This window comes from Podarcis cretensis (genome assembly GCF_951804945.1).
Source record: "Podarcis cretensis genome assembly, chromosome: 4".
NCBI classification, from domain to species: Eukaryota; Metazoa; Chordata; class Lepidosauria; order Squamata; family Lacertidae; genus Podarcis; species Podarcis cretensis.
This window is the reverse complement of record NC_137173.1, coordinates 64,839,819-64,852,466: the sequence shown is the minus strand read 5'-3', so window position 1 is coordinate 64,852,466 and position 12,648 is coordinate 64,839,819. Positions and strand designations below refer to the sequence as shown.

Below are 12,648 nucleotides of genomic sequence, written 5' to 3'. Positions count from 1 at the left end.
CCCCGCAGCAGCCAGCCGAGGTGCCGCTCAGCCACTCTTATGGCTCTTTCCCTTCGACCCTGAAGCGGAATAGGAAGGACGGATGTCGTCACCGCGGCTTCTGATTGGCTGCTCGCCTGGCCGGGGCACTTGGGTCTCTTTTCTCGCGCCACTTTCAGGCGCTTTGGCGCGAGAGCGTGGAGTTGCGGGCCGGGTTTGGAGGCGCTGCGGGCGGCAGTCTGCTCCCTCTCCGCCATGGATTTGAGCGAGAGCCCGCGCGACGGGGCTGGCGACGGCTGCCACGGAGGTGAGAGGGAGGCGGCGGCGGGGCCGTCGGGGCGGGCGGGCGCCGGGTTGCGAGGAAGGCGGCGGCGGCGGGGCGGGGGTGGAAGGGAGCGAGGGGGCGAAGGAGGGAGGCAGCGCAGGGCCAGGTAAGTATGGAGTCCCGGGCGGCAGAAGCTGCAGCCGCGCGTGGTTGTTTGTCTTTTGACTTGAGGCTAAACCACTGCAAACGGGGAAGGTTGAGTTGGGGGCAAGCGTCCTGGATGGAGGGAGAAAGGCGGGACGACGTCATGTGCTGGTATGTTTACCTGGAAGTAAGTCACTGGTTCTATGGTGCTTGCTCTCGGGGATGTATGTGGGGATAGTGTTTCTTCCTCCTGGGACACCTTTCATTTGCCACCAAAAACGCCAGTTACATACTTTGACATTTTACATTTGAATGATGTACATGGTTCAATAGGAATCTAAAAGAAACACACCTTTGCAAGTGCCCATTGGATGTCTTCCTCTTAACAAACCTTTGAAGTGGAGATTCTTATCTGAGTCTTTATTTGCATTGGACTAGAAATTGTGTGTGTGTGTGTGATAGATAGATTAATATAATATAATATAATATAATATAATATAATATAATATAATATAATATGTATATAATAAGTATATAATATAATAAGTTCGGGCCGTTTCCTCAAATGGCCAGTGACTGGAGACAGCACCCCTGCAGCATTGCTCTTTTAAGATGCAGCTAGCTACCTGGCAGGCTGGATAGAGTTAGGGTAATTGTGAAAGGCAAACGAACAGAGGCAGAGGCTCATCTACTAGTTGGTTTAGCTACCTCACAAGGGAGTTGTGAGGGAAGCATGGAACACGAAAATGTTGTTGCTGCTTGCCTGTTCTCTTCAGGGTTACATAGGTTCTCTCTAAAGTTAAAAAAGGAGAACTGGTGACTTGAAAGAGTTTTTATTTTGCTGAGGAGTTGGGTAAGAAGTGTCTTAAAGTCGGGTTTGTGAGATATTATGTGTAAATTGGGGGGACATGGGGAAGAGCACAAAGGTTTGGTGAAATGAGAGGGGAGTGACTTGGCAACATTGCTGGCCAATAAAGCATGGAGCAAATGCAGTAGAAAATTCCTTTCCTCTCCTGAAGAAGTATCTGGTTTGTTGAAATGTGGGTTCATAAAAGTTACTAAGGATGTAATCTTGTAACCTTCACATCAGAGAGAGAGACAGAGAGAGAGAGCTCCAAAAACAAAGAGGGGCTTCTGTCAAGGTCAGCATGCAAAGTATTGCACTGTAGTTCACAAATATTACTTGCCTGGCTGCCCACACATTTCCCGGCCTGGTGCCCGTCAGATGTTTTGGACTACAATTACCATCTGTCCTGGCTGATAGGAATTGCAGTTCAAAACATCTGGAGGGCACCAGATTGGGAAAGCATATTGATGGCCTGGAAATAGGTGGGGGTGGGAGGGCCAGCTATCCTTAGTTGACAACTGCTTTCTAGCCTGATTGTCTGTGGCACGAATCACCTCCAAGCAATCAAGCAAGAGGCTATTTTCAAGCCTGCAGCAGTGTGTGTAATAATTGCTCAAAATGAAAATGCTTTTTTGTGTTTCAAAGCTGACAGCAATACTTAGATGAGCCTTGATTTTCTCCCCAAAGATCTTTTGAATGCTTTTAGAAGGAATCATTTATGGAGAACATGATGGTGATACATGGAAATACCTTTCAATTGTAATCTGTCATGGAGAGAAGATTAATGTTAAGGTTTTACACTTTCCTAGTACTTCTAATTAGTACTGTTCTATAACTGTAATTGTTTAGTGATGGCAGATATTGCTGTGTCTGCAAACAGCAAAAAAAGCTTTTCTGCACAACCCTAAGCCTTTCTGTTTAGAAGCCTCATAGAGTTCAATATAACATTCTCCCATTTATGTAGCCTTTATGTGCAATTTGGTCCATAAAATTAGCAAAACAGAAATGAATTTCATTTAGATTTCTGTTTTGATAAATGACAGCAAGGATATATTGATAGTAATCATTGATGATGCTTAAACTAGTGCAAGCAATATTTGGGAAACACTTACTTAACTTGGATTAGATGGGTGTCAAACCTACTTGCTTGAACAGCAAATGGTAACCTTCTCTGAGTGTAAAGTGTGAATTAACTGTGTGTGTGTGTGTGTGTGTGCGTGCACCAGGGATAAAGGTGCTAGCGATATCTTCTTCTGTTGCTGTTTCAGCTGCCTTCCCTGTGCATTTTAGAGCTTTACATAATTAGGGTTCTAAAATATGTGGGAAGCCTTCATGAGTAAAAAGGTGCCCTGCTTCTGACAGTCAGGTAAGTCAGAAGGTGACTGAAATGGCAATTTCTGCCCTTCCCCTGTGCCTGAATAGGGCTATTGTTAAAAAGCAATTTGAGCCAAAGGCTGAAAATATTACCTGAACAGTTGGGAATGTGAGGAGATTTTTGTATGGGGGGAGTGTCACCTGCGGGACAAGGCACCAAGATAAGGTTGCCTTCCCAAGGCAACATTGAACTAAATAGTTCTTAATACAAAAAGTGTTAAGACACTTGTACAGTGATTAAAACATACATATTTTTGTAAGCTAGGGTTGGTAATTAACAATATTTATTCTTTCAAATTTGAATAGCTCATGTAAATAGAAATGAATAAATATTTCAAATTCTTAGGCTCTAGCATATGTTGCTTGAAAGCTCTGAGAAGGCCTCATGCATCATAGAGACTTTTCACTGCTCTTGTGTATGTGTGATATGTCCATACAAGCTGAATATTGGAGGAGATGAAGTTTCATTTAGTAAAAAAAGTGAAAATGTAGGCCCTGCTAATTTTGTGCTCCATGGATACCTCAGAAGCTGTTAAAATACCAAGAATGTTTGATCTGAAGGATTTAACATGGAAGCCCTGCCAATTCACAGGGAAGACTTTTTTTATTTTATCATCTATATAAATCCATTTATTTGCTTTTACTTTGTTTTGTGAAAGTGTCATATTCTCAGGATTAATTTTCTGGTGTCTTGAGTAGCTATAGTTTTTGTGGTTTTTTTTAAAGCAGGACTCGTTTATTTATTATAAACCTCATATTATGCTTAATGCTGCAATGCAAATACAAGCTGGCTACTTCTGAGTAAACAACACAGTAGACCTGGTTTGCATGTAATGCTAAGCCAAACCATGGTTTAGCACAGGTGCATGAGAGTCTTTAGGCTCCCAGACCACTTTGCTTCTTCTCTGGTCCTGCTGCTGTAAGCCAAGCCATGGCCTGGCCCGGCATGTCATCCAAACCTGAGCCTGTGGTTTGTCTCACTCCAGACAAACCATGAAGCACAACCAAGTCTTGTCCTTGGCTTACAATTCATGGCCTGTCTGAAAGAGACAAACCATGAAAGCAGATTCAAAAATTATGCAAAGTCAAACCATGGCCCGGGAAGATGGTTTTTGTTTTTGTTTTGCTGTGCCAGCTGAGAGGCCCAGCTTGGGCCCATAGCAGATAGGTAGACAGGCTTTAGTTTAGAGCTTTGGTCAGCTCAGCTCCACCCCCAAAACACCCTGTGTTTATTCTGGCTACTGCCTTCCTGTATTTTTGGCAGGCACAGCTGGTGAAGCTCCCCTTGGTTGGAACAGCTGAGCGGAGTTATATGTTGGGACTCCTGCTACATCCAACTCTCCTCCACTGTGGAAGATTAGGGCTTTGGAATGTTTTGTCTCAGTGCAATCCTCATACAGTGGTACCTCGGGTTACATACGCTTCAGGTTCCATACGCTTCAGGTTACAGACTCCGCTAACCCAGAAATAGGACCTCGGGTTAAGAACTTTGCTTCAGGATGAGAACGGAAATCGTGCTCCGGCGGCGTGGCAGTAGAGGGAGGCCCCATTACCTAAAGTGGTGCTTCAGGTTAAGAACAGTTTCAGGTTAAGAACGGACCTCCGGAACTAGTTACCGTATTTTTCGCCCTATAGGATGCACTTTTTCCCCTCCAAAAATGAAGGGGAAATGTGGGTGCGTCCTATGGGGCGAATACAGGCTTTCGCTGAAGCCTGGGGAGCGAGAGGCTCTCGCTCTCCAGGCTTCAGGAAGCTCTGCGCAACCCTCCGGAGCCCGGCGCGAAGCCGCGTCGGCCTCCGGAGGGTCGTGGAAAGCTGCCTGCCCTCCTGGGCTCCGTGCAGCTCTGCGCATCCCTCCGGAGCCCGGCGCCAAGCCGCGTCGGCCTCCGGAGAGTCACGCAGAGCTGCCTGCCCTCCTGGGGTCTTCGCAGCTCTGCACGACCCTCCGGAGGCCGGCACCAAGCCGTGGCAGCCTCCGGAGGGTCGCACAGAGCTGCCTGTGCTCCCGGGCTCCACGCAGCTCTGTGCATTGCTCCAGAGCCCGGCGCCAAGCCGCACTGGCCTCCGAAGGGTCGCGCAGAGCTGCCTGCGCTCCCAGGGTCCGCGCAGCTCTGCGCATCCCTCCACAGCCCGGCGCCAAGCCGCGCCGGCCTCTGAAGGGTCACGCAGAGCTGCCTGCATTAGGAAGCCTCAGCGCGCCCGGGCTTCACACAGCTGTCCGCAATCCTGGGGAGACCGGCGCGGCTCCCTAGGCTTGCGTATAGCAGGCTCTTCTGGGGGCTGGGGTCAGGGGAAGCTCGGACTTCCCATGCGCCAGCCCCGTGCCTGGGGGAGAAATAAATTTTTTTTTTATTTCCCCCCCCCCCCCCCAAAAAAAAATTAGGTGCGTCCTATAGGGCGGTGCGTCCTATAGGGCGAAAAATACGGTAAGTACTTAACCCGAGGTACCACTGTACAAGTTTACTTAGACATAGGCCACATGGAGTTCAGTAGGTGTCACATCCTAGGTATTTGTGTATAGAATTGTAGTCTTTTGTATTGTTTCAATGTTACCGTCAAGCCTTGGGAATTATTTTTATTAAAATACTTGTAAATAATTGACAAAACAATTAAATAAAAGGCTTTTCTGTTACACTGGATAACAACTGTAATGCAAACTCACCTGCTACAGCTCTTGAACACCATTTGCACAGTCTAGCTTTGCTGCCCCTCATTCCTGTTGCACCCCCAGAAAATCCTCTGGGCTCAGGGGGTCCTCAGGAAAGGTTTGGGGAGTGGGGGACCATCATGGGTCAGTCAGAGGCAGCTTGTATGAACAGTTCCCCCTTCCTGATGCCTCCCCATGCCACACCAACAGCTTCTGACTCATGGGTGTAGTAGGGGGAGGCAGCTGCCCGCCCATCAAGTAAATAAATAACAATACTTAACTAAAAGTAGAAATTGTAGAAAAAATTTGATGGATTTTTCTGAGCACTTGGGGTCAAATGAAAGTAATTTAAAACAGCTGTTGCTGAGACATTTCATTCCCAATCTGCTAAACAGCCAGACAGAGGATGGTGACAGATGGGTATCCTGCCCCCTCCCCCAACATAAATCCTGGCTACAGCCATGTTCTGACCTGATTTTTCTGGGGGCTGTAGTGGATGCAGCCAAAATTTAAATTTTATGTTAGAAAAATGGAGACACAGAAAATTGTTAACATACTAACTAGAGAACTATGCATTAGATATATAGATTTTTGCTATGTGTAGTTAGCTATCTAAGGGACGCGGGTGGCGCTGTGGGTTAAACCACAGAGCCTAGGACTTGCCGATCGGATGGTTGGCAGTTCGAATCTCCGAGATGGAGTGAGCTCCCGTTGCTCGGTCCCTGCTCCTGCCAACCTAGCAGTTCGGAATCACGTCAAAGTGCAAGTAGATAAATAGGTATTGCTCCAGCAGGAAGGTAAACAGCGTTTCCATGCACTGCTCTGGTTCGCCAGAAGCGGCTTAGTCATGCTGGCCACATGACTCGGAAGCTGTACGCCGGCTCCCTCAGCCAATAAAGCAAGATGAGCGCCGCAGCCCCAGAGTCGGTCACGACTGGACCTAATGGTCAGGGGTCCCTTTACCTTTACCTTAGTTAGCTATCTGAGAAAAGTTCATTGCTAATCACCAGCTTCTGAGTTTGACTAATTGCTATTCGCTATGTTGTCAATTTTTATGTTTTCATTTTAAGAAATGGAGAACATTCTGTCAAAACATATAGTAAAATTTCTTTAATTTTTAATTTGCAGGAAAAGTTATTCGCAGGTTTTGCTTAATTTCACATTTAAAAACCTCTCTCATTGGCCATGGCATTTGATTATTGGTATCATAATGGTGTGCTTATTTAAATGTTGTGCACTCTGTTTCTAACCTTTGTTAATAACTACTGTTGTGCCTTTCAGAAGCTGATTCTGCAAACCTTACATCTTCACGTTCACGTCGTGAGAAGAAAGTTAAAAAAGGGAGACAAGAAGCATTGGAACGTTTGAAAAAAGCAAAAGGTGGTGAAAAAATAAAATATGAGGTAACTAAAATGTTCTGGCTTTAGTTCCACGGAAATGCATAATGGGGAAGTGCTACTGTGTTGTACTCTGTGTGTGAGTGTGTGTGTGTGTGTGTGTGTGTGTGAGAGAGAGAGAGAGAGAGAAAGGTACCTAAATTTACTCATTAAATGTGCTTATCAGTGTTATATTTATATAAATAGAAGTCCTGACCCAGGTCTGCATATCTGACTTATTCATTTACTTTATTATCTGGCCCATTTGAAAAGAGGGACAGTTACAATGGTTGCTCCCAACTTCTTATTGCAGGTTGAAGAGTTCACAAGTGTTTATGATGAAATTGATGAAGAACAATACTCCAAGATTGTCAGAGAACGGCAGGATGATGACTGGATTGTGGATGATGGTTTGTGAAGTGGATTTAATTTTTCACTCTTGACTTTGTGCTGACATTAAAACAGCTATTCTTCCCTTGGTTTGGATAATCTTTGCTATATGCATTTTTTTTTAAAAAAAATCCCATAGAGATTATCCAATTCCTTGTGTGCATCCAAAGGAACTTATTAAGCAGAGGGCCTTCTCAGTGGTGGCGCCTGCCCTGTGGAACGCCCTCCCACCAGATGTCAAGGAAATAAACAACCATATGACTTAGAAGACATCTGAAGGCAGCCCTGTTTAGGGAAGTTTTTAATGTTTGATGGTTTATTGTGTTTTTAATATCCTGTTGGAAGCCGCCCATAGTGGCTGGGGAGGCCCGGCCATATGGGCGGGATATAAATAATAATAATAATAATAATAATAATAATAATAATAATAATAATATCAAGGCTTAAAAATGAAAGTAACTGGTCTGAACAGTGCATTTATCGATGAGATCTGCAAAATAACTTGTGGCTTTGCAAATTGTTAACAGAAATTGGACCATAGTGTTCAGGGTGGGAGTGGGATTTTCCTCAAAACTGATGTATTAATAGAGGGGCCACAACAGCCACTTGTTGTGAGCTGGTTGTGCTTACTGTAGGCCACTAGAATATGTGAAAAGCTGGCACAACCCTGTAAAAAGCTTTCAGTAAAGTAAATGGTCAGGGGTTGGTGTTAGGTTGATAGTCACAAGCTGTCTAGCTGTTCCTGGCCAGCTTGCTATGCTTAGGCTGCTGTTTGCACCATTGCAGCCAAAGCATATGTTGGTGGGGCCATTCGGGCTTTGATCCACAAATTACGTCACGGAGGGCATGTTCACATTTAAGCTTACTAAGCAGAAAGTAGGTCATTGGTTTTTAGTAGAACTTAATTTAATGTATCAAGGAACAGGAGATGAGAATGTTGACGATACATGTGGAATCTGTAAGTTGGATTTCTCCCCTGAGTGACCGAGCTGATGCATATTTTAGAAACACCTGTCACAAATGAAGTGGTCATGTTGAATTTGTAACTATTTTTGTTGGCAAGAGGACACTCTAAATACTAGTGACAAAATGATGGAAAATCAAGAGGAACTTGGCTGGCCTTCACACCCAGATAGAGTCTGGGTTTGTCTGCTGCCCGTTGGTTAAAGTATGACACTTTCCCTACATAGATGGTGTTGGCTACGTAGAAGATGGCAGGGAGATTTTCGATGAAGAGTTGGAAGATGATGCTCTTGATTCCAGCAAGAAAAGTGAGTGACCTTTTTTTTTTAGCAGCTTTCCTGAGAGGGAGTTAATTAAAATTAGACTGAAGAATAGACATAGCAACTCATTGAAAGGGTACACATTTTTATATCGCTGAAGGACAAAGTGGAGTTTCCCTGGCGTTGCTAGGAGCGTTCAGGCTTTGGATGATGTCTTAAACCAGCGGTTCTCAACCTGTGGGTCCCCAGATGCTGTTGGACTACAACTCCCATCATCCCTGAGCTCTGGCCTTGCTATCTGGGGGTGATGGGAGTTGTAGTTCAACAACATCTGGGGACCCACAGGTTGAGAAAGGCTGTCTTAAACGGATGTTATTCTGAAACAGTAGTGGACACTTCCAATTGCCTCTTTGAGGCCATGTCAAGAAGGACAGAGTAGAGAGCATATGCATTATATTGCTCTTATCTGTAATAAATACTTACTGGTGTTTTGCTTTTAGTGTTTGAATGTGTCAAATGCCAGTTCAGGTCACTGCGTCCTTTTTCTGCTTCAGGAAACAATTCCACTGCATTGCTGTACAAATAAATCATTTAATCAATCAGCGTTCATGTTTTTAGAGTAGCAATAGAAAGTTAAGTTGAAAGGGGGGGAAAGTAATTTCAAGAAAATGCTCTGAGAAGTGGCAACTGAAACATTAACAGACCTTTTGTTTATTTCATAGAAATTATACATTGCTTTATTGTAAAAAAAACCACACACCTCAAAGTGGTTTACAAAAAGATAAGACAAGAAAATCAAGAAAAAAAATTGACTCTACTTTACAAGAGGCAGTAGTTAAAATGCAAAAATGGATTAAAATTACCTCAACTTTCTAAGCATCTGCGTAGGCTTGTCGTAAGCAAGAATGTTTTTAGCAGGCCATGAAAAGGGTAAAGTGAAGATGCTTGCTTGATCTCAATAGGCAGAGAGTTCTAAAGTGCAGGTCATGCCTCACTAAATATCCAGGTTCTTACAAATGTGGAATAGGTGTTATGTGGTCCTGGAGTAGGGCTACTTATACCCATCAAAGTGGTCAAATGGGCACGTGAAAGGTAAGGCTATTATAAGTTAACATTTTTTAAAATAGTGATTTTCATTTCCAAACTACAAATAACAACATGAGAATAGTTACACTGTATAGTTACTAACAGAAGTTAATGTGTGCAACATTCCCACCCCCCTCTTACGTGTAGGTAAGATCAATTTCAAAAGAATAGTTGGGCTGATTTTGTGACAGTTTAATAGCCATTTAAATAACTGAAGTGTGGTTTCACTCTGTCCTCATCAAGTTTCAAGTAAACTGATGAATAATTCTATTTCATCATGACTTTATTATCAACATGTGCCAGGTGGTTTCCTTTGTATAATTTCAATAATTTGACACATTCTTTATTTTTCTTAGGCTGAGCTGAATATTAAAAGGAGCTAAATTTTCAGCATTAAAAAAACCCACAGGGTTTTCAGGTTGAAGTGGGGAATCTTTCTTTTTTTAAAAAAAACCCACGCACCTCTAACAGCTTACCTTTTACTTGCTGATTTACTGCTGCTTGTTTTTCCAAACAATTGCATAGCCCTGTAAATTTGGAAAGGGAGCAGGTATACTAGGTATTCTATAGTAAGGTATTTGCAGTGGATTCAACAGGCAACTATGGCAGCTGTTTTAAAACCAGTCTGCTCAGTGTACGGATTGTTTGTGTAACAGTTTACAACATAATCTTTAGCGTGCTGCAAGACCTCCAGGGCTGCAATTCTATGCCCACTTACCTTGGAGTAAGCCCTCTTGAACTCTGTTGGTCTCGTTTCTGAGCAGAAAAGCACAAGATTGCACTGTACATCAGTTTTCAAGCGACCTTGCAGTGTAACTTGCAAGTGACTTACATGCAGCTTCTTGGTCCCTTATGGTTCATTTCTAATAATGGATGATTCAGTCATGAATATTGATCTGCAGTTGTCATTACTAATAGATTTTGACTTATCAATAGGATTGTGATATTTAAAGGTACTGTATCATTCTGCTAGGAAGAAGAGACACAACTTCTGCAAATGACAAGAAAAATGTGAAGAAGCCTCTGGTATCAAAACCAAACACTATAAAATCTATGTTTATGGCCAGCACTGGGAAGAAAAGTGCCGACGTAAGTTATATTATAAGCAAAAAATATGTCTGCCGAATTTAGACAAATAAAAATATATATGCCCTCAGATCTGTTGCTCTGTTTGTGTTTTGAAAAAAGCTGCTGTAGAAGGGCAGCACATGATTGCTTAGCTTTCGTTGTAAATGTTGATCCTGTTTTTTCCAATGGGCAGTTTACTTAGCACATGTGTCTCCTTTCACAGAAAGCTGTTGACCTGTCTAAGGATGATTTGCTAGGAGACATTTTGCAAGATCTAAATGCCGAGGTAGGAATTCATGTGTGTTCTCGGGGTGGTAGAGGAGCAAGGTGTAGAGTTTATGTTTTTAAAATGCTTGGAAGAGAACAAAATATAAACTGGATTAGGGACTGCAATCATATAGTCCATGTAAAGGCATACTAGGGGCCAAAGAAAATTGTAGACTTCTCTCTTCACAGAAAATGAGATCTGGTACTGGGGGCATTTGTTGCAACCACAAAAAGCTCCACATTTGTCCCTCCTTCACTGTTGGTGCTCCAATGATATGGAGAGAAACGGGGCATGCTGGAGCATATTGAGAGTGGCTTTGGAACCTGTTTCCCCACCCATGTGTCAAGTGAGATAACAGACACCAGTCCCATCCTGCCTGATTCCCTGCAGCCACTTCCCCCTTCCCCTGGCCAACGTGAGGCTCCCATGGCTTTGGATTTGGTGGTTCCTGTGCCAAATTCTGTCTTCTCATGTTGCTTTCCTCTGCATAGGCAACCTGATAATACTTTAGTACCTGAAAGCAAGAAGTATTTGACCCAAAGTTAGAAAGCACCCAGTGAACTGTGGTTGCCTGTTGCAAACTGTGAGAGGATGGTAGGGCAAGGATACAAACGTACCGTATTTTTCCATGTACAGTGGTACCTCGGGTTACATATGCTTCAGGTTACAGACACTTCAGATTACAGACTCCGCTAACCCAGAAATAGTACCTCAGGTTAAGAACTTTGCTTCAGGATGAGAACAGAAATCATGCTTCAGCGGCGCGGCAGCAGCAGGAGGCCCCATTAGCTAAAGTGGTACCTCAGGTTAAGAACAGTTTCAGGTTAAGAACAGACCTCCAGAATGAATTAAGTACTTAACCCTAGGTACCACTGTATAAGACACCCCCATGTATAAGATGACTCCTATTTTTTTAAAACCCAAAATTAAGAAATTAAGTCGTTTAGCTTTTTTGGGGGGTGGGGGAGGTCACTTCTGCCAGTCACTCACTGCTCGCTGCCACCAACAGCCCACCCGCCCACTTGCCACAGCTGCCAATCGCCTGCTCAATTGCCGCAGCCACAGCCAATCACCAGCAGGCCTTGCCGCAACCACCAATCACCCGCCCAATCACCGCTGCCAATCTCCTGCTTGCTGCTGCCATTAATCACATGTCCCCCCCTCCATGTATAAGACGACACCCAATTTTTGCCTACATTTTTTGAGCAAAAAGCATTGTCTTATACATGGAAAAATACAATAATAACTAAAATCCTGTACCAGGGTTGCCCTTTCTTCAAAGAACTGGTGACTGTTCAGTTTGGGGAAGGGATATAAGGGGTGTATGCATTTTTATGTGGAACATAGCAAACTCTTATCTTTCTTTTGTAAGTTCTGCTACAGCAGTGACTGATGCCTAATGTTTTTCTCCTTTGTAGCCTGTTCCCTTACCACCACCACCGGTTGTAGTTCTAAAAAAAAAGAGGCTTTTTGGAACACCGTTGAATCCCTTTTCTGTGCAATCTCAAGTGTCCAAGGTAATATTCCAAAATGGAAATGTTAAGATTTCTGAGAAGTTTATGTGTCTGTTGCTTTAGAACTTCCATATGCTTCTTGATATTTTAAAATCTTAGTTTGATTTGTTGCTGTGTGAACAAACAAAAAAATCAAAGCTAGCAAAATCAGTATAGTTAATATCAGCTGGAATGGGAAAAAATGCATTTGGCTATCAGTTGTATGGTGGCTTTGTACCCCAAATCTACTGAAATAAACTTAATGTTTCAACTTGCATTCTTTGGAGAGGATATAGTAGTAGAGCACAGTGTTTAAAAGGCCTTGCCTACATCTAGCCCTTTTGAAAATAGGTGTGGGGGTTCCTATTTGAAATACAGGTGCATTGGCTGGAATGAAACTTGCGCTTCCCTTCCTCCTCTGGGATGTCTGGGAGAAGAACTTCCCTTTTCACTCAGCCCAGTGCTCTGATGGAAACTGCGATATTTTT

The 12,648-nt window shown here is 43.6% G+C and overlaps 1 protein-coding gene across 1 annotated transcript in view; it reads left to right on the top strand.

The window, feature by feature from the left end:
• The first annotated feature begins 113 nt into the window (after positions 1–113).
• Positions 114–12,648, top strand: part of POLA1 (DNA polymerase alpha 1, catalytic subunit) — a 183,382-nt gene continuing 170,847 nt past the window's right edge. Inside the window, exons 1-7 of the mRNA XM_079972198.1 lie at positions 114–286; positions 6,538–6,659; positions 6,946–7,042; positions 8,213–8,293; positions 10,305–10,420; positions 10,623–10,685; positions 12,086–12,184. Coding sequence (XP_079828324.1) covers positions 235–286; positions 6,538–6,659; positions 6,946–7,042; positions 8,213–8,293; positions 10,305–10,420; positions 10,623–10,685; positions 12,086–12,184 — 630 coding nt within the window. The 5' untranslated portion in view covers positions 114–234. The remainder of the gene's footprint in view (positions 287–6,537; positions 6,660–6,945; positions 7,043–8,212; positions 8,294–10,304; positions 10,421–10,622; positions 10,686–12,085; positions 12,185–12,648) is intronic.